The sequence below is a fragment of the Atractosteus spatula genome, chromosome 2 (assembly GCF_055471065.1).
Source record: "Atractosteus spatula isolate fAtrSpa1 chromosome 2, fAtrSpa1.hap1, whole genome shotgun sequence".
Taxonomy (NCBI): Eukaryota; Metazoa; Chordata; class Actinopteri; order Semionotiformes; family Lepisosteidae; genus Atractosteus; species Atractosteus spatula.
The window spans coordinates 3,234,522-3,259,808 of NC_142707.1; the positions used below are offsets into that span (position 1 = coordinate 3,234,522).

Sequence of the window (25,287 nt, forward strand, 5' to 3'; positions counted from 1 at the left end):
CTCACAGGACGGGTCTCTCAGTAAAGAGAGCTGTGATCCCAGCCCTGTGTCAGACTCTCACAGGACGGGTCTCTCAGTAAAGACTCTGTGATCCCAGCCCTGTGTCAGACTCTCACAGGACGGGTCTCTCAGTAAAGACTCTGTGATCCCAGCCCTGTGTCAGACTCTCACAGGATGGGCTGTGGTGACTGGGACTGAGGAACTATCAGTCTGTTATTTCAGGCATCTTTGGACTTTCCTCTTCCTTCAGAGAAGGTTTCCACGCCCCCTCGTCCAGAAGCAGATAAGGACAAGGAGGTTAGCAGCTCGATCTGGGGGGAAGAATTGCCTGGCTGGCTGTCAGTGTTCTTCCTGTTACACAGGGAAACTGCAGCCTGAAGCAGATCTGCTGCAAATGGATTGTCAGGGCAGACTGAGAGTGACAGATATTTGGCCTGGCCCTGTGAACAGATAAAGATTTGTGCAAAGTCACTAACAAGCACATATATTGTGGGTGGTTTTTCTGGTAAAAATATAATGCAATTGTATTATCATCAACAAAATGAAATCTTGTTATTGCACAGTTGTGTTTTACAATGATGTTTACTAATTCTTATCATTCTTACTAATAAGCAAATGCCTGTTTTACTACATACTAAATATGATAAAGATCTTCAGGTGGGCAGCTGCATCAGCAGGTGTAGACTGCAACGAAGAGAGGGCTTCACAGCCAAAACTTTGTGTTTTCTCTTTTCAGCATGGAATAAACCGATTACTTGTTCCATTATAAAAATCTGCCTATTGACAACATGTATTAACATCTTATGCTGCCTGTTGACTTTATCGTGTTAAGGGCCTTAGTAATAAGGAAATGTTAAAGTGTCCAGTGCCTGGAGAGGGCGCTAGTGTGTTGCCCCTGGCAGGCTCTGTGAGAGGGGAAACTTAACCGCCTGCAGGCCCAGCTCTAACACCCTTGCAAGCACTAACAAGCACAGTGGTCTTATGGCTCCAAACCACAGCACCCTGTTCAGGTAACAACACTGCAAATTCTTGTTGGGGTTCTGCTGTCTCCCGGAGTGACATCACCATTACAGGAAGCAAGAACATTGCCCTCTGTTGCTCAAGTTAAGAACTGCACTTACTGTAAGAAGTAATGATAATAAATAATTGCTTAAACTTATATAGCGTTTTTCTGGACACTCCACTCAAAGAGCTTTACAGGTAATGGGGATCCCCTCCACCCCCACCAGTGTGCAGCCCCACCTGGATGATGCTCCAGTCCTCTCCCCACACACCAGCTCTCAGTGGGGAGGAGAGCAGAGTGATGAAGCCAGTTCAGAGAGGGGGGTTATTAGGAGGCCATGATTGGTAAAGGACAGGGGGAAATTTGGCCAGGACGCCGGGGTGACACCCCTACTCTTTTCGAGAAACGCCCTGGGATTTTTAATGACCACAGAGAGTCGGGACGTCAGTTTTACGTCTCATCCGAAGGACGGCGCCTTTTTTGTGTACGTGGTTTAGAATGGTTCCAATACATCTGCACCTTTAATGTTCGCCTTTCAATTTGACAGAAGAGGACCACATTCTGCCAATTCACACATACAGCTGATCAGCAGAGACGGAGAGAAACACAGACCTACAGAGCGGTACTGAGATTCGAGTAAAAAAATGAGGCGAAAGACACAGAGTATTAAACTCTTCAGTATAACTTCAATTTTATTTATTTTTTTCACGCGGAGTCCACAGAATATAGAACAGAACAGAATTTGTAAGTTTCTCAGAATTTTTTTTCTGCTTCGTTACCAGTAGGTTAATATTAAATATACATCATACACAGTAACACAACACAAACCGAGAGGCATCGCGAATCACAGACACACCAGTTACAACTTACACTAGAGTATTTATATAGCGTATTTTTAGAAGAGAGACAGAGAGAGAGAGGGAGACCTAGAGAGGGAGCAGAAGAGGTAGAAAGAGGAGAGACAGATTATGATAAGTCAGAGAGTTTTGATTCCAAAAACGAACAGGACAGAACTCACTTTCTCTCTGCTCCAAGTGATCATACAAAGAGTCAGTCTAGGCTTGCTGGCCTCTATTCTGTTGCTGATGTGGTGAGAAATGAGAAGAGACTGTGCACTGCAGGAGACACAGAGTGGCGTCCTACCATGCCCCGTGCTGGACATAGTGGCATCTTACCATGCTCTGGGCACAGAGTGGTGTCCTATAGTGCCCTGTACTGGACATAGTGGCATCTTATGATGCTCTGGGCACAGAGTGGCGTCCTACCGTGCCCTGTGCTGGACACAGAGGACTGTCCTAGGGGCACCCTACCAGGTACTGCACCAGGCACAGAGGATCGCTGTACTATGCAGTGCACCGGGCACAGTCCTGGTGAATTCAGTGCAAACAGCTGAGATACAGTGTTTACAGATTAGTGCGGTCAGGTCTGACCAGACGGCAGCTCAGGCAGGTGAGCACAGAGCGTGTGCTGGTGAATTCAACCCCGATCATGAAAGGACAGGGTCACTGTGATGGCATGACCCATGTGTGTAGTACAATCAGGAATCCCCCAGTGTGTGCACACTGGTAAATTCAGACCGGATTGTGAAAGGACAGGGTCACTGTGATGGCACATATCTTTAGTACAATCAGGAGTCCCCAGTGTGTGTGCTGGTGAATTCAGCTCTGATCAGAGTCCTGATTTCAGTGTTTGTAGTGTTGAGGGCAAAATATTATTCTGAACAGGTGACAGGGAAGAATTTTAACAAACAAGGTTCTCAGCCTGCACAGGAGACTTCGAAAACGGAAATAAAAAAATAGTACATAGAAAATGCAGCCGAGTTTCACTTTTTCCTTGTCATCCCAGTATTGCACTATTATACTTCATTTTACCCTGTTCCTCTCAGGAGCACTGTTACCACATTTAGCAAATCAAATGTCCCCAAGCTTGGTCATTTTAAAATATTTTTAACATTTTTTGTTGCCTCGATTTCACAGATTTGCTGCAGATAATGGTGGTGCAACCACTGGGGAGAACAAGAAACACAATAAGAGACATAAGAATAACAGTGTTACATCATAAAATGCGGGTAAATGAGAAATAAGCAGAGGAACTGAAATATCTTACGAGATCAGAAACCAAGCTAAATCAGAATCAGTTGTGCATAAACAGTATTCCAGGAATAATCTGGGAACAGAGAACAGGCTCAGCAAACTGATGGATCCCAAATTATTCAGGTGTTGATTTATAAAACAAACAGCTGCCGATGAAAGTATTAGCACTCTGGAGTAAGGTTATCTCCCCGTCTGAGAAATGTAATAATTATGGTTTCATCTACGCCCCTACTTCATGCTAGAGAGGGCTGGTCAGTGTGTCTGCAGTGATGTCCAGTCCTGGTCCTGCAGGGTCAGTCAGTGTGTCTGCAGTGATGTCCAGTCCTGGTCCTGGAGGACCGGTCAGTGTGTCTGCAGTGATGTCCAGTCCTGGTCCTGAAGGATCAGTCAGTGTGTCTGCAGTGATGTCCAGTCCTGGTCCTGGAGGGTCCGTCAGTGTGTCTGCAGTGATGTCCAGTCCTGGTCCTGCAGGGTCAGTCAGTGTGTCTGCAGTGATGTCCAGTCCTGGTCCTGGAGGACTGGTCAGTGTGTCTGCAGTGATGTCCAGTCCTGGTCCTGCAGGGTCAGTCAGTGTGTCTGCAGTGATGTCCAGTCCTGGTCCTGGAGGACCGGTCAGCGTGTCTGCAGGTGTTCCAGGTCTCTTTAAAGGAGCAGTACTTGCAGAGTCCATCTGGACAGAAAGCCTGAGACTGACCAGCCCTGCAATCCCTGTTCTTATACAGGCCACTGGACAGAACAGCTGTACACAACACCAGTCCTGCCCAGGACTGCCAGCGTCACACCTCACAGCCACAGACCGGACTAAAGTCCTCCATGCTGATTCATGTGGGACATCTTATTTCTGCAGTGAAAATCTGGGATGTCCAGTGTAATATGGAACCCTAGTCTTACGGATGACTGCAATGAGTCTCGCTCCAGACTGACTGCTAGTCCAGATCATCCCAGCTTCACCCTGCAGAGAGAGCACCTGAGCTCCCCAATAAGACATCCCCATTTCCACACAGCTGTACTTTGACTGCTCAACTGCATTCAGAAATAACAGAATCAAAGAAAGGAAACTAGCTAACCCAAGAGATCCGGCATGTTTGTTGACCTGTGAAGTCCGTGCTTATATTTCTGGGGAGGAGAGTCGATGGCGCTGTGCCAGGGAGTCAGAGCCAGCACCAATGCCGGGGTACCGCCTCACTGGAGCGTGGAGCTTAATAGGGCGCCTGTAGTTACACCAGCCTGCCGCCAGAGGGAGCTCAGAAACAAAACTGCGGTGAGCCGCAAAACACCTGCAAACCTAAACTTAATCATAGTGATAGAGATGCAATAGTCAGGCGACTTTTCTGCAGAGAGGAAGGACAGCAAATGTAAGTTGTTCTTACGTTTGTACTAATAATTCGTATTAAGTAGCTTTATTTTCCTCTGCTTATTCAATAAAAAGTATGGCTCCATTTAGCATGAGAAAGCAGTGAAGTGTAATTTGCTCAGCTGGTGCCTCTCCTGTCCCTACACTGCCCTCTGGAGGAGTGGTCTGACACTGCATGTGGGAGAGTACCATGGGAACACAGGGTGAGATCAGACACCATCATAACAACCGCCTGAAGGACTAATGTACCTGACTGCTGCTATTAAGACATTTTGTCAATGTGTCCTACAGTATGTGTCTTTGTGTGTCTGAGTGCCTCTGAGTGTGTGTCTTTGTGTGTTCAAGTGTCTGTGAGTGTGTGTCCTTGTGTGCTCAAGCGTATGTGAGTGTGGGTCTTTGTAGGTCCAAGTGTCTCCTGGGAGACACACAGTGGCCATTCTGCACCAGCAGCCCCATCTGGGAGACACACAGCGGCCATTCTGCACCAGCAGCCCCACAGATCAGTGAGAAGAGTAAGAAACAACTGCACCACTTGAACTGGGGGAACGTGAGGGAGGCCAGGCTGGTCAGAGAGCTCAGACTCAGAGTGGGAGGTAGCCAGGAGACTGAGGTTAACACCCCCACCCCCACACACAGGGCCACAGGGATCTTCAACCACCAAGTTGTCAGGACCTCAGTTTAAAGCTTCACCCAGACGACGTTACCTGTGTCCCTGGTCACCATACTGGCGCACTGGTTTGGAAATAATGGTGCAGAGCAAAGAGCTCCCCCTACTGGGCCACCAACACCACTTACAGTAGCAACCTGCTTTTCCTCAGAAGTCTCTAAGTCAGTCATGTATAGGTTGTGGAAGTACATGTAATACAGGTAGCAGTGGCAGTACCCCAGGTGAGACTCGGGTGTGAAGGGGATGTGGGGTATTCTTGAGGTGACTGCGGTTGGTGTGTGACAGCGTGAGGGAAAGAGACCCAGAACTTCTCTGTGTGCAGTTGTGTGTGTGTGTCAGAGGGCTCAGACACAGGAGCAGTTTGGTTTGTTTTGTGAAAGTGTCAGAGCTGGGAGTGTTGGGGAGCCTGCCCTGCGGTCGGCCAGCCCCACGGCGAGGGGGATTCTAGAAGGATCTGCTCCCAGCCCGCGCCCCACTCTCCTCCTTCACCCACCCCTGTCCTCCTCCCCGCCCCCCTCTCTCTCTCCACTCCGAGCATCTTAAAACTCTGCGCGTCTGTTTTAAGACTTAAAAAACATTGATTCAAAAATTGTTCCTTAAAAAAACAATTATAGAAACGTGGAAAAGCAGGAGGAAGGAGACAGAAAACTATAGAACTTAAGAAAGCAATACAATAAAATCAAATAAAATTCACATCAGAATAGTACCTTGCAGCTGTGTAACTACCGATGTGGGCCGAGTCTTTATTTTAATCACTAGCTAATCTCCTAGCATTACTGAAGTAGAATAATTCAATAACATATATTCATATATATATATGTATTCATATTAATATTTACACATCACAAACAATTACATTCTCTCAAGTTTATTATTGTTGTGTTGGTTTTTTGTTTTAAAACTAGATCAGTTTTGGTTCTGTGTTGCTTTCAAGTTCTGTTATGCATTTATTTATGTAGTAGTTCACCCATTTCCTTCACGGTTAAATAGAAATTCATCACCTTTAGGAACGTTACAGGGATAGAACATTGAGAGATTTTAAATGCCCCCCCACCCCGTATTGTGCCTTAATGCCCCCCCCCTTTCCAACCCAACCTCCTCCCCCCTTTCTGCTCACAGACAGACAGACAAACAGACAGACAGACTGACAGGAGCGCAGAGGGGTCTTCAGTTCACATACAGCCTTCTGCTATCAAGCTACACCCTCCTTCTGCAGAGAGACAGGGGGGAGAGAGGAGGAGAGAGAGAGGGGAGGAGAGAGAGAGGGGAGAGGGGAGGAGAGAGGGAGGGGAGGAGGGAGGGGAGAGAGAGTAGGAGAGAGAGAGGAGGGAGGGGAGGAGGGGAGAGGGGAGGAGAGAGAGTAGAGAGGGGAGGAGAGAGAGGAGGGGAGACGAGGAGAGAGAGAGGGGAGGAGAGACAGGGGAAAGAGAGGGGAGAGGAGAGAGAGAGAGAGGAGGATAAAGAGAGGGGAGGAGAGAGGGGAGGAGGGGGGAGGAGAGGAAAAGCTCTTAGAAAATGTGAAAAAGACAATTGGCGAATTTTTCCAATTTTTTCAGGGCACATCAAAAAGAATTGGCAATTCTAATAAAAACGTGCTTATACCAATCTTACACATGGCTGTGCCTTTGTCTCTTTAGCTTCGGCACGTATTATCCCCCGAGGTTCAGGGTGCAGAGTTATGAACCCCTGTAAGGGCTGCGGAACGAGACTCACTCACCAGCCCACTGCTCTCCGCTCACATCTGGTTGGAGAAGGAGGTGGGCGCCACCGGCTGGCCGTACCCTCCCTGACTGTAGTCGCCGCCTTGGTTGTAGCCCCCTTGCTGGCCGTACTCGGGCTGGTACCCCCCCTGTGAGCTGGCGTAGGGGTCGGCCTGGCCGTAGCCCCCCTCCTGGCCGTAGCCACCCCCCGGCTGGCTGAAGGACTCGGGCGCGGGCTGCTTCTCCTGAGAGGGTGGGGGGTAGCGCATGAAGGGGGCACTCCAGCCTGTCTCCTTGAACACAAACCACAGGTTCCCTGCCCACAGGATGAGGTTCAGGAAGCCGAAGACCTGAGAGGAGAGAGAGAGAGAGGGGGGAGAGGGGAGAGAGAGAGGGGGGAGAGAGGGAGAGGAGAGAGAGAGGAGGGAGGGGAGGAGGGGAGAGGGGAGAAGAGAGAGAGGGGAGAGAGAGAGGGGGGAGGGAGAGGAGAGAGAGGGGAGAGAGAGAGAGAGGGGGGAGAGGAGACAGAGGGAGGAGGGAGGGAGAGGAGAGAGAGGGGAGAGAGGGGGGAGAGAGAGAGGGGAGAGAGAGGGGGGAGAGAAGAGAAGGGGCAGAGAGGAGAGAGGGAGAGGAGAGAGAGAGAAGAGAGGGAGAGAGGAGAGAAAGAGGAGAGAGGAGAGAGGGAGAGGAGAGAGAGAGAAGAGAGGGGGGGGGGAGAGAGCACAGGGGGATGGGAGAGGGGAACAGAGGAGGAGGACAGAGGGGATTAAGGTAGGGGAGAAGGGGAGGGACAGAGGAAGGAGGGGCAGAAGACGGGGCGTCAGCCAGTCTCCGTGCTGCCAGTGTACCCCAGAGCCCCGGCCCCTGGAGGGCGCTGTCTTACCACTGAGGTGTTGAGGCCAGACGTGACGGGCTCGTGCACCTCCTTGCAGCGGTTCCCCGGCTCTTCGCACGCCTTGATCAGGGTGATGACCCGCTCGGGGTCCGTGGCCGTCTTCACGTCCGACAGCCCCTTGGCCCAGGCGGCCGAGCTCACCAGCCACATGAACGCAAACACGCACGTCACCACGAAGTCCTGCAACACAGGGACACGCGTCAGCGGGGGACACGGGCCAGAGAGAGGGTGGACACAACACACTGACTACACAGCACAGGGCTGAGAGAGGGACACAGCCTGAGAGAGGGTGGACACAACACACTGACCACACAGTGCAGGGCCAAGAGAGGGACACAGCCTGAGAGAGGGTGGACAGGATGGACACAACACACTGACCACACAGGGCAGGGCCAAGAGAGGGACACAGCCTGAGAGAGGGTGGACAGGATGGACACAACACACTGACCACACAGTGCAGGGCCAAGAGAGGGACACAGCCTGAGAGGCACAGGGAGACACTGGGAGACGCAGGGAGACGCTGGGAGATGCAGATAGCTACAGAGAGACACCGGGAGACACTGGGAAACGCAGGAAGATGCTAGGAGACACAGGAAGACGCTGGGACATGCAGGGAGATGCAGAGAAACACTAGGATCCACGGGGAGACACTGGGAGAAAGAGAAAGAGACACAGGAAGAGCAGGACTCAGACAATCGGAGGCAGTGACTCACAATCATGGGCCCCTTGTTGTTCTCGCGGTAGCGCTCCTGGAAGAAGAAGTAGACGACGAGGGCCCCCAGCGAGTACAGGAAGGAGAAGACTCCGATGGTGACGAAGAACTGTGCTGAGGAGGAGTAATCGCCCAGCAGGAACAGCCTCTCTGTGCCACCCTTACTGCAGGTGGGGGCGTCGAAATACACCTGGTGCAGCCTGGGGGGCAGTGGGGGGCAGCAGAGAGATGGGGGTGGAGGGATAGATCAGGGTGAGAGAGGGACAGGGAGAGGAGAGAGTTATCATCTCCAGAAATACGGAACAACAGTGTCACACTGTCCAGAGCAGACACACACAGAGAACGACTGTGTCACAGAGACAGACACACAGAGAACGACTGTGTCACACAGTCCAGCACAGACACACACAGAGAACGACTGTGTCACAGAGACAGACACACAGAGAGAACGACTGTGTCACACAGAGAGAGACACACACAGAACAAGAGTGCCACACAGAGAGAACAACAGTCACACAGTCCAGCACAGACACACACAGAGAACGACTGTGTCACAGAGACAGACACACAGAGAGAACGACTGTGTCACACAGAGAGAGACACACACAGAACAAGAGTGCCACACAGAGAGAACAACAGTCACACAGTCCAGCACAGACACACGCAGAGAACGACTGTGTCACAGAGACAGACACACAGAGAACGACTGTGTCACACAGTCCAGCACAGACACACGCAGAATGACAGTCACCCAGCCTGACACACACAGGGATCAACAGTGTCATACAGAGACAGACACACAGAGAGATCAACAGTGTCACACACTCCAGCACAGACACACACAGAGTATGAGTGTCACACAGAGACACACAGAGAACAACAGTGTCACACAGAGACAGACACACACAGAGAATGACAGTGTGACACAGAGACAGATACACACAGAGAACAACAGTGTCACACAGAGACAGACACACAGAGAACAAGTGTCACACACTCCAGCACAGACACACAGAGAACGAGAGTCACCCAGCCTGCCACACACAGAGACACAGCCCTGCCAGCAGGGGGCGGTGTGTACCTGAAGGGATACTCGAACTCCACCTCGATGCTCAGGTCGCTCTCGTTGCGCACCTGGCACTCCACGCTCATCTTGAACTCGCCCGAGTAGCTGCCACACGTGGCGAACGCGAAGATGGCGAACACCTGGGGGCAGAGGGGGCGGGAATAGAGGGGGTTTACTCACAGGCATGGTGCTCTGGCCCCGAGCGAGGGGTGGCATGGGCGGGTGTGTGGCAGTGCACTTCTTCAGGGGGGCTGCAGGGGGCACTCCAGCACCCCTCCCCCTGGGGAAGGAAAAAGGAGCAACTATCTCTGGCTACCGCGGTGCTGCCATTCTCAACACAGCAGAACAGACTGCACTGGAGGTGAAGCTGTCTGCAGAAATCTTACCCAGCTGTATTAGCAAGCCTGTATGGAACAGAGCAGCTCTGTACAGCGTAGACTAACTCTCTACGAAGTAACACGGCTGCCAGGGGTGCCTACCAGACCCCCACTGCACACCAATTGATCCACTGCAGGCTTGACCCCTGCACGCTCTTGCAGACCCCTGCCTGACCAAGCAGAGAAAACGTCTGTGTGTCTGTGCTTGGTCTTGGGTCCACCACGCACGCCTGTCTGTTCAGAAAAAAGTGACGAGCATGGACTGCCCAGCCCCTGCTGTTCACTAGAGTTCAGGTGCCTGCCAGCCAGCAGTAAACCCCGGAACTGCTCGGACTGCTGTGCAATGGGAGTCACAATGGGGAGCACTTTATCACAGCATTTGTTCTGAAACCATTCTTAGGCATCACATGTGTATATGTATCTCCTATTCAATTCAATTCAGGATGCTTTATTGGCACGACCAATGAATAAATCTGTGCTGCCAAAGCAATACAAATACAATTAACATCGAATCTACAGATCTCCTGTCTCCTGTCCTTGCTGTTCCTCTTTCTGTGGGCTGTCCCAAGGGGAACAGGGAGCAGACGTCCAGCTCATAACTGTGTAGGCTCTGGGTCGTGATGTTTCATCCTGCTGTCTATTTACCGGAGATCATTGTACAAAAAGCCCTGAAAGATGTGCTCCTGTGGAGGTGAGGGGGGAGAAAGCAGACTGGCAGAGGCAGGTCTGGCTTTCAGGTGGGTTTCTGTAGGTTAGCAGGGAGTTTAATTGGGAGTTTATGGGAGCAGATTCCTATTAATCATATTTCCGAGGCTGTCTTCATCCCACAAGGCTAGTTTCTATCTGGGGGTTCCCCCCTTTTTTATCTAAACTACCCCCTCCCGATAATGAACCCCCCAAAACCCCAAACGAAGTCTACGATGAAATGGTGAAGCTAATTCTGTTGGAAGCGATCTGTACCGATCCAAACTGCCGGTCTGTGGATCTGCTGTAATCCTCGTCAGGACACAGACTCAGGCTTGACAGTGTCAGGGCTACCCCACTGTTCTTGGGGTGAAACAGCTTTCCTATGTGCATTTTCTGGGGAACCACCCAGTGCACCCCAGTGTGGTGTGGGGGTGCCCTGTCACTGTAAATCATCTTTCCTTATTGAGGAAAGGTTAAGGTTCATTTCATTCTGTTCTGAAAGGTAAAGGCAAAGAGAAGAAAAACACTGTGTTTTGGCTTTGGAGCCTTCTCCAGGTGTGACACCTTTACCTTTAAATCAGTCTATACCTGTTCCTGAGCAGCCTACGCATGCTGACGCAGCTCCCTGCTCAAACGGTTTCTTATTGAGGACAGGCTGTCTGTTACTGCTGGCTTTTCAACCACTGTAACACACACATACAATAATACTCCTGGAACGGAGGTACAGGAGACCTGACTGCTCCTGATTTTTATATTATTCAAGAAAGAAAAACTGATGCTCTTGTCCCTTTTTTTAAAAATAAAAAACAAAGCCTGAGAGCACACTATCACACACACATGCTGCACTGCAGATTAAGGAAGGCTATTTTTACCATTGTGCCACAGATCGGATTGAACTGAGAATCCTGATATTAATCCATTTCACTGGAGCACCATCTGTCAGACAACCTTCATCTCCAAGAGAAGAGAGCTACACATAACAGCACCTGACGCACACACACACAACAGCACTTGGCACACACACACAGCACGGCACCCAGCAAACACACACAGCACGGCACCTGACACACACACACACCACAGCACCTGGTACATACACACACACATTAGCACCAGGCACACACACACTACAGCACCTGGTACACACACACACACACACAACAGCACCTGGTACACACACATTAGCACCAGGCACATACACCACAGCACCTGGTACATACACACACACATTAGCACCAGGCACACACACACTACAGCACCTGGTACACACACACACACACACACACACACACACACACACACACACACACAGCACCTGGTACACATACGCACTACATGCCAGATACAACAGACTACAGCACCTGGCACATCTGCCTGTTTCAGATATACCCACATCTACCCCACTTCCTGTCTCGATATATACCCACCTGCCCCATGACAGTGTCACACAGTCCAGCGCAGACACACACAACGCACAACAGTGTCACACAGATATACCCACACCTACTCCCCTGCCTTCCTCCCTCATAGCTCATTAAGGAGCTGATCATTAATGCATAGTATAGAGATATGGAGAGAAAAATGAGAGGCAATTTTCATGTTTGACACCGAGAAGGAGAGGCGATAATGAAATGCGTGTGGAAGGAAAAAAATCGTCTCTTTGGAGTTGCAGAGTGTGCGGTATTCTGAGAAATAAAGAAGGAGTGGAACATAATGTCTGCCAGTTCCACCTGTTAGCTCTGTACCTAACTGTGTGAGATCCGTTTCAAAATCTCCTCCTGCAGAAGGAAGTTAAAATGCCCAGACACGGAGGACAGGAACACAGTACCCAGAATGCCATCGCAGAGCCGACACGAGAAACAGACGTGACCTGGAAATTCAGGCCAACCGGCACGGCTGCCCCTATCCTGTCCCACCATGCAATGCGCCACGGACAGAGAGCGCCTGGGGTAACGAGACAGTCACCTGCCCAGTCAGCAGGTGGGACTTCAGGCAAGATGAGGAAGAAATAGGATATTTACTACAAATACCACACAGTGCTTACAGGCGCTCGGAGCTGTCCTGTAATCTATATGAGTGTTAAACACAGATTCTCTGCCTGCAGACAGCAGCTGTGAGGACAGCTCCCCCCCTTAAACCTGCTTCTGGAGTGAATCCGTTGAAATGGCTGAGGAATATAAGTATTTAGGGTCTGTTCTGGACTGGAAGCTAAATTTTAATGCAAATCTCGACTCAAAAAAGGCTCGATTTTCAAAAAAGGGCAACAGCATCTATTTTTCTTAAGAACGTTTAAGCATTTTAAGGTTGATAAATTGCAGTTGATCATGTTTTATTAGTCTTTCAGCAAATCTGCTTCATCTTTTGCCCTGATCTGCTGGTTTTGGATCTGAATCTGAGGACTAAGAACAAACTGGGGGAGTCTTGTCTGACAGATCACTGGCGCTGATCTTTCAGCCCCAGTCTTGCCTAAAGCACATTCCATCCTAGAGGAGCCTTCACACTCTGTGTTTAAGAAATTCCAATTACTCCCCTCAGAGCGCAGATACAGCTTTCCCAGGTTCAAAACAAGTTCAAATTTCTCATTTATACCTGCGGCCGTAACCTTGACCAACAGTTGACTCCTTTACGCACAGATACGCGTCTTGTTTGTTCGTGTCCTGCCGCTGCACAACAAGTCGCCCCTTTGGGGAGAGGCAAGACCCTCTCTCTCAGGACGGTTCGGCACGTTCGGAAAGGAGACCCACGAGCCAGGCCACTGCGGGCTGCAGTCCCGACGGGACACGGGAGTCAGGGGCAGCTCTGTTGTCCCCAGGTTTTCCCCGGACACCGGGCTCATTGTGTTCAGCGCCGCCCGTCTCTTCCTGTATGTGTTCGGAACCGCCAGGCTGCTGTTAGCTGGGCTTCAGGGCTGTACCGCCTGGTCTGCCCTGCGTGGCAGACTCAGGGCACCCCTGCCAGCTCCAGTCCACCTGCCTGGCCACTCCCCGGCCGTCCGGTCATAGCCAGCTCACGGCAGCCATGGGACTACAGAGCTCAGCCTGCAGTGCAAGCGCACCAGTGGGGAGAGATTCTTCACCAGCAGAGAGACAGGGGAGTGGCACCATGCCCTTTAGAGATGGGGAAAAACAAGGGAAGCAAGACTGGAATAAATGCTGCGACAGGCTGCCAGCAAGAATACTTTCTGAGACAATGAGTGATTCAGTGATTCAGCGAGCGGCTGACTCACCGCCTCCTCCTCCCCCCACCCCTCCACCCCCACCTTCATTCACAGCACGCTGGAGAGCAGACAGGGAGGCTGCGCAGGCCGGTTTCCACGGCAACGGAACCTGAGCGAGGAAAGCAGGTGGGGCCGCGGCGGCGGTGGAGGAGGCTGACATCACGGTTTCCACGGAGACCGGAGATGTTCCGTACCTGAGCTGCGATGACAGTCTGGCCCCGAGACTGTGCTGGCCAGCCTTTCATCTGCTGCAGCAGCAGGAGAGCGCACCCGTTCTCACACACACACACACACACACACATACACACACAAACTTACAGCTCAAACTGCTGAGCTGCCGTTCGTTAGAGAGACCTCGTTTTCCAATCTGGGTGCCTTGATTCACAAAAACATCCACTGGCTGCGTGTATACCTGCTCTCCTCTTGCTGGTAACAAAGAGAAGACTAGGGGCTGCGCACACTAGCACAGACTATTGTAACAGGACTATTCTACTGGACTGGGACTGTAGCTCCTATTGTAACAGGACTGTTCTGCTGTACTGGGACTGTAGCCCCTATTGTAACAGGACTGTTCTACTGTACTGGGACTGTAGCTCCTATTGTAACAGGACTGTTCTACTGTACTGGGACTGTAGCCCCTATTGTAACAGAACTGTTCTACTATACTGGGACTGTAGCTCCTATTGTAACAGAACTGTTCTACTGTACTGGGACTGTAGCTCCTATTGTAACAGGGCTGTTCTACTGTACTGGGACTGTAGCCCCTATTGTAACAGGACTGTTCTACTGTACTGGGACTGTAGCTCCTATTGTAACAGGGCTGTTCTACTGTACTGGGACTGTAGCCCCTATTGTAACAGGACTGTTCTGCTGTACTGGGACTGTAGCCCCTATTGTAACAAGACTGTTCTACTGTACTGGGACTGTAGCCCCTATTGTAACAGGACTGTTCCACTGTACTGGGACTGTAGCCCCTATTGTAACAGGACTGTTCTACTGTACTGGGACTGTAGCCCCTATTGTAACAGGACTGTTCTACTGTACTGGGACTGTAGCTCCTATTGTAACAGGGCTGTTCTACTGTACTGGGACTGTAGCTCCTATTGTAACAGGGCTGTTCTACTGTACTGGGACTGTAGCCCCTAATGTAACAGGACTGTTCTACTGTACTGGGACTGTAGCCCCTATTGTAACAAGACTGTTCTACTGTACTGGGACTGTAGCCCCTATTGTAACAGGACTGTTCCACTGTACTGGGACTGTAGCCCCTATTGTAACAGGACTGTTCTACTGTACTGGGACTGTAGCCCCTATTGTAACAGGACTGTTCTACTGTACTGGGACTGTAGCTCCTATTGTAACAGGGCTGTTCTACTGTACTGGGACTGTAGCCCCTATTGTAACAGGACTGTTCTACTGTACTGGGACTGTAGCTCCTATTGTAACAGACTGGTCTACTGTACTGGGACTGTAGCCCCTACTGTAACAGGACTGTTCTACTGTACTATTCTATAGCCCTCTTGCTATAAGAGGATTAATACTGTTGTGTTTCCACAGAGGGGCTCCATAATGAAATTGCAGCTCTAAAGAATAAAAAAACACATCAAGCACTAATGGAAACTCTACAGAGGACAGACAGCAATATCAGTCTGCTTGTTAGCATTGATTCATTTCCTTCTCCAATATCATCCTGGAAAACCTCACCTGCTGCCGTCCACCCCCCCCCCCGCACTTCCACCTTTCTTCCCTGAAATAAGCTCCTTAATCCCCTTTTCCACACTCACCCCACGGACACACACACAGGCCGACACTCAGGCCAGCCCACACATGCTTCTGGGGGGGTTCCACTGTGCTTCTCACTGGGGGGGGGGGGGGGGGGGAGGGATTCCCCAAGGACAGAGAAAAGTCTGAAAGGACAGGGGGGAGGAGGGGGGTCATCTTGTGTACAGCCACTAGGGGGCAGAAGCAACACCGGACAGCGAGTCACCCGAGAAGCAGAAGTCGGGCCACGAACACACAGGCGCACACGAGCCTGTCTGAAACTCAATATATCACACACACGCTTGCTAATGTCACACAAGGACACAAGGTGGGCTTTGAAGCACTCACTCAAACGCACTTTGAGGCACAAATCTTTATCTCTTGCCCACACAGTCCAGCATCCTATTGGCCTACCCACCTACGAATGCCTCTGCCTCTCCCCAGCCATCTGTCCCCGAGCAGGTACAGAGCAGGCGACGGGAGATTTACAGCCTCCCCACAGCATGTCAGAACGAGCTATTAAAAATGCATCCATTAGTAAGATGGATTAAGGCAGGAACAAACATTTAAAGCCCCAAAGCCAATAACTCAGCTGGCAGACTCGCAGTTGGTATGCTGTTTGTGTATATTACACACCCAGCGTGATGACGGGGTTCATCATCCCTGTCAGGTGCAGGAGTGCCGAGGAAGGGCAGCTCCCGTGCCTCCGATCCGCAGTGCTCAATAATTCAAGCCCAGCTGGCTCCCTCCAGCACCGCAGTGCCCTTGCCACAGCCCAGGAAGAGACGGACCCCGTCCCTCTGCCATCCAGCCCTGGCTCCGAGCCCGACGCGCTTCTGTCTGCTGGCTGGCCCCGCTGGGACTTCTCCGCGCTAACACTTCTGCCTAAAAATGTCGAGAAGCCTCCCGTCTGTCCCGAGAGGTGTGCTGGGAAACCCAGCTGGTGCTCTGAAGCCCGTCAGCTCCTGGCCCGCGTCAGGGAAGCGCGAGAGGGATCTGTTCTCCGGCTCCGGCTGTTAACAGCATCCGGGGCCACAGTGTGTGGAGAGGCTGGCAAAACTCTTTGCTTTGTTAACAGCGGAATACACCCCTGTGTAAACACCGCACACCGCAGGCCAAAAGACCATTCATCACTCAGACTAATTAAACCACTGATGCCGGATGATATTAACAAGGATGGCTCAGGGTGGGGTTCTGAACAAGAGCTGACAGAGGGTACTGTGCAGGTTTTCATTTAGCGCACTAGGAGATTGTACAGGTGAGCTGTAGTTACCAGCAGGCAGCAGCCTGGAAGACAGGCCAGGAACACACCTGCTCAAGAAGACAGGCCAATAGCACACCTGCACACAGAGACAGGCCAGGAACACACCTGCTCACAGAGACAGGCCAATAGCACACCTGCACACAGAGACAGGCCAGGAACACTCCTGCTCAGGAAGACAGGCCAATAGCACACCTGTACACAGAGACAGGCCAAGAGCACTCCTGCACACAAAGAGAGGCCAAGAGCACTCCTGCACACAAAGACAGGCCAGAAACACACCTGCACACAAAGGCAGGCCAGAAACACACCTGCACACAGAGACAGGCCAGAAACACACCTGCACACAGAGACAGGCCAGGAACACCCCTGCACAGGAAGACAGGCCAATAGCACACCTGCACACAGAGACAGGCCAGGAACATTCCTGCACAGGAAGACAGGCCAGGAACACACCTGCACACAGAGACAGGCCAGGAACACACCTGCACACAGAGACAGGCCAGGAACACACCTGCACACAGAGACAGGCCAGGAACACACCTGTACGCAGAGACAGGCCAGGAACACACCTGCTCAGGAAGACAGGCCAATAGCACACCTGCACACAGAGACAGGCCAGGAACACACCTGCTTAAGAAGACAGGCCAATAGCACACCTGCACACAGAGACAGGCTAATAGCACTCCTGCACACAGAGACAGGCCAGGAACACACCTGCACACAGAGACAGGCCAGGAACACTCCTGCACATGAAGACAGGCCAAGAGCACTCCTGCACATGAAGACAGGCCAAGAGCACTCCCGCACACAGGAGTCATGGGTTCTTTAATAGCTAAGCAGTCAGGACAGTATAGTTAATACTCCTACTGTTACATACAGACATGGGTTCTTTAATAACCAAGCAGACACAACCTCAGTTTAACATCTCACCCTACAGCGATGCTCCATGTTACCAATCAGGGATACTGGTCTGGTAAGAGGGAAGAGCACCACCTACTGGTACATTAAAACTAATTACAGCAGCCACCCGGTGTTTCATCAGAAGCCTCCTATCCCAGGACTGACCCGGCCCAGCCTGCCTGCGCTCCTGAGACCTGATGAGATCAAACTACAAAGTGGTAACACCATTGTCAGGTAGCGCGACCACAACCAAGAAAACAGAAATTGTGCAACATTAAGCTTGAATTAGCGATCTATGAGACTTACATGACTTGTGTGGATAACATAACCTTTTCAACCAACAAGGAGGAGACTCGATTAAAAGGGCAAACAGAATGTTAAGCTATATAGTCAATAGCACAGAAACTAAATCAGGTGATATATTATAATTGTACTATGCACTGGTGAAGCCTCATTTATAAATGTGTGTACGGTTTTGGTCCACACCATACAAAAAAAGATACTGCTGCTCTGGAACCTGTTCAGAGAAGAGCAAACAGGTACATCCTCAGGTTTAAAGATATTTCATATACTGACAAAGCCTGATTATCTAAATCTCTTTAGTCTTGAGCATAGAAAACTACGAGGGAACGCGATTTAACCCTAGTATTTTATATCTTCAAAGACACAGACAAAGTCAACCCACTGGACTTCATCAGGACCAACACAAACTGGAGGACGCAGGAGGAAGCTACATGGAGGTGCATTTAAAAGTGTGTTCACTAGGGAAAACAACCACATACAAGAACTGAAGGCTCTGTGGACGTTAGGAGTACTTGGCCAGATAAGAATGGCTGAACCCGCTCGGTTAACGGGCAACTCGAACCCCAGTCAGACAGCATGAGCCAAGGGTCAGCCGCAGGGTGGAGACTGGGCACAGCAGGGAGGCTGAAGACGAATGTGTTTGAGTCGGTATGTATATATATATACTGTAGAGCTGGGTTTTGTAAATGATGGTGGGTGATCAACTTGTTGTTAACTCTCCCAAACTTCAATAAATAACTTCCATAACTTCTTTACACAAAGGGTTGTGGGTGTGTGGAATAATAAGATGAATGGCCTCCTCTTACATGTATCCGTCCCTACTTTTCCATGTTCTTACCAGAAGCTGTAGCTCTAGAACTGACAGTAGTAATAACCAGACATTAGCAGCAGACCAGTACAGTGCAACGATGGTCAGAACAATAACACTGCCTTACTGACAGTAAAGACATAACTGCTGAAAAGCCCTGGTTAGTATTAAGAGTTTAGTTACTTCTCATAGTTACCTCACAGATTTGCTCAAAACTTCAGTGTACAATATTTACAATGTACAATTATTAAAGTATTAAAGTATACAATTATTTGCAATCCCCACCTGTAGCCACCACTAATTCCGCTGCATTCGTTCATAGCACTGAGTTCACAGGCATGCTGCATATCTGTGCTGTCTCTGTCTCGGCCCTGACTCAGCCCTGGATGATGCCATCCCACTGCAGTGATATGGGAGGGGTTATGAGTCACTGATGGCAGTGCTGTCTGAGTGAGAAGATGATGTCACAGTGCTGTCTGAGTGAGATGATGATGTCACAGTGCTGTCTAGCACTGTGTAAGAAGAAGTGATCTCACGGTGCTCTCTGTGTAAGAAGATGATATTACAGTGCTGTCTGAGTAAGAAGGTGATGTCACAGTGTGGTCTGAGTAAGAAGGTGATGTCACAGTGTGGTCTGTGTAAGAAGGTGATGTCACAGTGCTGTCTAGCACTGTGTAAGTAGAAGTGATGTCACAGTGCTCTCTAAGTAAGATGATATCACAGCGTGGTTTGTGTAAGAAGATTATATCACAGTGCTGTCTGAGTCTGAAGATGAAGTCACAATATGAAGGTGATATCATAGTGTGGTCTGAGTGAGGAGAGTTGATGTCACAGTGCTGTCTGAGTAAGAAGATGATGTCATAGTGCTCCCTCTGAGGAGATGATGCAGCCAAAAGAGACTGTTGGGCTGGTCAACCTGTCCTTCAGAGCCCGACTCCGGGGGCTCAGGAGAGAATCACACCATGCTGCCCTCGCAGGAGGATGAACCCCTGGAGATGCCCCTCTGGTCTCTGCCCTCACTGGAGGGTAAAACCCCAGAGATGCCCCATGCGTTTCTTGTTCTCTTCATCCAGGCGCCCACACTCTCGTTTCCAAGCAGAGAAGCTGCCCTGTGCACAATGCTGCCCTGTGCAGAGCCTCTCTCTCTGCCACATCGCGCCCTGCGTGGCAGCCTCCTCATCGCGGAGCTGGGTGCCAGCTGAACGGCGGCTTTCGCTGCATAATTCATCAGGTTCGAGCAGAGGAAGAAGAACAAGGAGCTGCAGGAATGCGCACGGGCTGCCCGTACTCGCGCTGTCCCTGTCAGCCTGCCCACCTGAGCAAACACCCAGGTACATCCAGCTACAGCTGAACAATCCCTCCTGGGACACACTCAAGCATATTCTGACTGTATATACTGCAGCACCCTGACTCTGACACAGACCCTACAGAGACTTGTGATACTGTATAAAGCCTCATAGAGAATCCTGGCTCTGACACCGGCCCTATAGAGACTTGTGATACTGTATAAAGCCTCATAGAGAATCCTGGCTCTGACACAGACCCTACAGAGACTTGTGATACTGTATAAAGCCTCATAGAGAATCCTGGCTCTGACACCGGCCCTATAGAGACTTGTGATACTGTATAAAGCCTCATAGAGAATCCTGGCTCTGACACCGGCCCTATAGAGACTTGTGATACTGTATAAAGCCTCATAGAGAATCCTGACTCTGACACAGACCCTACAGAGACTTGTGATACTGTATAAAGCCTCATAGAGAATCCTGACTCTGACACCGGCCCTATAGAGACTTGTGATACTGTATAAAGCCTCATAGAGAATCCTGACTCTGACACCGGCCCTATAGAGACTTGTGATACTGTATAAAGCCTCATAGAGAATCCTGACTCTGACACCGGCCCTATAGAGACTTGTGATACTGTATAAAGCCTCATAGAGAATCCTGACTCTGACACAGACCCTACAGAGACTTGTGATACTGTATAAAGCCTCATAGAGAATCCTGACTCTGACACAGACCCTACAGAGACTTGTGATACTGTATAAAGCCTCATAGAGAATCCTGACTCTGACACAGACCCTACAGAGACTTGTGATACTGTATAAAGCCTCATAGAGAATCCTGACTCTGCATGCAGACCCTATTGAGACTCATGGTACCATACAAAAGCCCCATAGAGACCTCTGACTCTGACACAGACCCTATAGAGACTTGTGATACTATATAAAAGCCCCATAGAGAACCCTGACTACATAGCTATAGACTATACAGATACTTGTGATGCTATATACAAGCCTCTTAGAGAAGCCTGACTCTGACACAGGCCCTATAGAGACTCGTGCTACTATATAAAAGCCCTACAGAGACCTGTGACTCTGAGAATACTGAGAATCCTGACCTTGTATACAAACACTATAGAGAACCCTGACTGTATACAAACACTATAGAGAATCCTGGCTCTGTATACAAACACTAGAGAATCCTGATTCTGTACACAAACACTATAGAGAATCCTGGCTCTGTATACAAACACTGTAAAGAATCCTGACTCTGTATACAAGCCCTGTAGAGAATCCTGGCTCTGCATACAAGCCTTATGCAGACCTGCGATCATGTATACAATCCCTAGGGAGTATACATCCCTATAAAAGAGACAGCATGGTAAAAGCCCTGGACCAGGCTGATCCAGTACTGCAGCAGGAAAAGGCTCTGTTGCCAGGAAAGGAGTGAAGGAAGAAATTAAGTGTTGCACCCCAGGCCCTTCCTTCTCCAGCACTGGTGAACCCACAATGATGACAGACGCACCAGCCCTCTGCTACAAAATCTCTGGGGTCTGTTTTTCATTTAGGAAACCTTCCGAAGGAGAAGAGGCCATGTGGTCCATGATCTAAAGTAATTCTGCTCGATAACTGCAGGAAATGTTAATGACCGAACGATCTGTGCGTTATTGTAGTGGAACTCCAGCATGCCTCAAGTCCGGATGTTGTGCTGGGAGACTATTTTGAGCTGGAAACAGGTGCAATGGTGAGAACATGTAGACTGAAAAATATAAAGGGACTTAATTGAACAGAGGGGTGTCCAGACTGAAGGCAGCTCCAGGTTTTCCTTCGCACTGGGATTAGAATAATTACCCTTAATCAGCTGCTCAATGAGTAGAGTTCACATGCCTTCCACATCTCTGTTCATTGAGTCTTCGAAGCTGCAGAAAGCTGATTTAGCGCAATGACTAGACCTTGGCACCACATAGGGAGTATGTATAACACAGCGCTTGATAAATCTACCCGGTGTGTAACGCTGATATCGCCCCGCCCCTCTGGCCCCACTTCCGCTCGGCCATGACGTCACCGGCGGACCGCGGACACTGACAATACGTGGAGCGGAGCCAGAACGGAATGGCTCTCTCTCCGTTACCGCAGGGGGCCGAGCCGAGGAATCGGGACCTCTCAGTCCCTGGGAGTGATCCGCTCGCGAGAGGGATGCTGTTCTCGGGCCAGGCGGCGGTACAATATCGGGGGTTTGCTGGCTAAACGTGCACAAGAGGCTCGCTTTCGCGGAGAGCAGAGGTGCGTTTCCTCTGGCGCAAGACCCAGAAATGAAGAGCGTCATATTTTCTTTCTTCTGCGAAAACGCTCCTTTCCTTAGTCCTGGGGGAGGCACCCCAGTGTAGAAACAGGAGCAGAGAGGCGGCGAGGAGCGGAACCTCGATTCTGGGAACATCCTAAATCCGGCTCTGTCAATACGCTCGGAGCTTGTTGCAGCAGGCTCATAATAGCCACTATAATAAACAAGATCGGTATTTTTGTAACTCACTTTTCGTTCATTCTGTAACCATATTTTGAATAACGGTTGATTGCAAACTCTTTTTTTTTTTTCCAATGAATATAAATATAATTAAAAGCACATCCGCGCAGCAGCGCGGACTCTCCCTCGCCCGTGTCCGCAGCGGCGGGCGCGCGGTGCTCCGGCGCAGCTGGAGCGAGCGCCTCCAGCTGCCACGGCTCGCGCGCGCGAACGCGGGCCGCGTCACCGTCACGCGCTGTGACCTCCAGATGTGAGCGAAAGGACACAACCCCCGCGTGCTTCCCCGGTTTCAGCAGCAATGAAAATAATGCTAATAATACTGTAACGCTTACGGCCGACAGGTACTGTGTAAGAGCCGGCTTACCAGAGCAGGTGACGTCACCGCCCTTCCCAGTCATAGCAGGACCACAGGGCTGGGTCCCTGCTGAGTGACGCGGGAGTCCTGGGTTCGAGCCCCCGACGGGCCCCGTTGCGTTACAATAGAAAGGGGGCAAGGCTATATGTACATATATCCCCTGTCCATGAATATCCATCCGTTCTTCTCAGGAGTTGAGGATATGAGGTTAAGTCAAGAGCTACTCACCCATTCCAGTATCTTGATAAACCCCAGCGGCTCTTTGGCAATCTTGAACTGCCCACTGGCAACCAGCTGCAAGAAAACAAACCGGTGAGTCAGCGCGCTGATCGTCCAGGGCCGCGGTGGAAGGGAATAACAATACTAATGGGAGGAAGAAGAGGAATATGCGGGGGACAATATCTTGTCCAGGAACGGTGCCGGGCCCCTGCTCCCGCAGAGCCGACAGGCTCGGACCGGCGGGCCGCGGAGGAGAAGCGGTGCTGTCCCCATCCCTGTCCCCGTCACTGTCATCATCCCTGTCTCCATCCCTGTCCCCATCACTGTCCCCGTCCCTGTCCCCATCACAGTCATCATCACCGTCTCCATCCCTGTCCCCGTCCCTGTCCCCATCACAGTCATCATCACCGTCTCCATCCCTGTCCCCATCACTGTCCCCGTCCCTGTCCCCATCACAGTCATCATCACCGTCTCCATCCCTGTCCCCGTCACCGTCTCCATCCCTGTCTTCATCCCTATCTCCTGCGCGAGCCTCCCCGCAGCGGGCCTCGGCTGCGCGTGGGGGCGGCACCTGCGCGAGCGCCGGCGGCTCGCGGGCAGGTGGCGGCTTCCTCTTCGCCGAGAGGACCGACATGCCCCCCCCCTCCCCTCCCCCAGCTCCTTCACCCTACTGCACCTGGAGCTCCGGCAGCCGCGGGGCTGTGAGGCGATGGTGGTGGTGTCGGAGGTGGGGGGTGGGGGGTAGGGGGGGTCAGTTTTTTTAATTGCCCCGCCGGGCTCGGCCGTCTCACCGCCCCGCGGGGCTGACGGGACGCCGACGCAGCCGGCTCGCGCTGGGGAATGCGCGACGGGACGGGCGCCGCGGGTGGCGTGTTTGTCCCCACACCTGCCACCCGCCCCATCGCGGGGAGCGTGCTCCTTTTCTGGGGAGGTGGGGTGGGGTAATGGAGGGAGGGGGGGGGTGTTGGGGGGTATTCTCTCCTCACCCCCCCCCCCCCCGGCGGAGGTCTCCCTCCCTTCACACAGCCGCGGTGAAAACAGATGAAAAAAAAAACAGACCGGCCAGGAGAAAACGGACACGCAGCGCCGAGTCACGGCCAGCGAGCAGGAAGGAATAAATAATAGAATAATAATTTGAATAAGAATATTAAATAATGCCTGTCTGTGCCCCGGGACCCACCGCCTACCCCCCCTCCCCGGGGTACAGACGCGCACCCGGGCTACATCACCGGGCAAGACACGCAGAGCAGCAGTAGCGCACAATAACACGCACCCCGGACTCCCCGCGACTGGAGGAGCCGCAGCCCTCGCCAGATCCGGATTTGCCCTTTTGCGCTAAACGCTGTCGCGGCTGTTTTCATCCTCTCATGTTCTCCGCCCTGGACGCTGCTGCGGGACCGGCTGCTCCGTCAGAGGAGCCGCATTTCAGCTGCGCCGCACAAACAAGGCAGCGCAGCCCGCATCGCCCGTCCCCCGACCGCCCGAGCGCTCCCGAAATCGAGCCTCTCCTTTTTCTCCCCGGACCGCCGCTCCGAAAAAAATAAAGAATCATCGCAGCGGCGAGGAGAAGGAAGAAGAATTAAAAACAGAGAGGGGAAAAAAAAAAACAAGACATTTTAAAATAAATCATCTCTATCGGTTCGGGAGAGCCGTTACCTGGTTCACAATATCCATCTTTGCGGCTTTCTCGGAGATAAGGAGATCAGCAGAGTGGAGGGAGGGAGTGAGAGGCAGCAGGGGGAGGGAGGGACGGAGCGTAGAACAGCTCCTATTGGCGTCACAAGCTCCGAGTGTGGGCACGGCACAGCCCGGTGAAGCCTTAATCCCCAACTGTGCGCCATTTTAGGTACTGGCAACGGTGGGGGTGGGGGGTTATTACAAAATGCCATCGCCAGACAAATTGTTCAATCCCGCGCACTGCGTGCCAAGGTTCGGCAATCAGTCGGTAATACTGCTGGGTTTTTTTTGGAGAGACATTTTGTCTTTGTGACAAAGGCAGGTCTGTAGACAGGCTCCAGCGTGTGTCCCAGGGATATTATTTTGAGTAAAGATCAGATTAGAGGGAATTAGTCAGTTAGGAGTTGTTTGCAATAATAATGG

General features: G+C 51.2%; 1 protein-coding gene across 1 annotated transcript; it reads right to left on the reverse strand.

Moving 5' to 3' along the window:
- Window positions 1–1,669: 1,669 nt before the first annotated feature.
- LOC148839008 (synaptophysin-like) lies at window positions 1,670–24,929 on the reverse strand. Its single transcript, XM_088932341.1, has 7 exons — window positions 24,844–24,929; window positions 23,197–23,262; window positions 9,506–9,630; window positions 8,426–8,624; window positions 7,701–7,892; window positions 6,835–7,167; window positions 1,670–6,327 (listed from the first exon to the last, which is right to left on the reverse strand). Exons 1-6 carry the CDS (start codon window positions 24,859–24,861, stop codon window positions 6,853–6,855), a joined length of 915 nt encoding a protein of 304 aa, XP_088788467.1. The 5' UTR covers window positions 24,862–24,929; the 3' UTR covers window positions 1,670–6,327; window positions 6,835–6,852.
- Window positions 24,930–25,287: the final 358 nt, after the last annotated feature.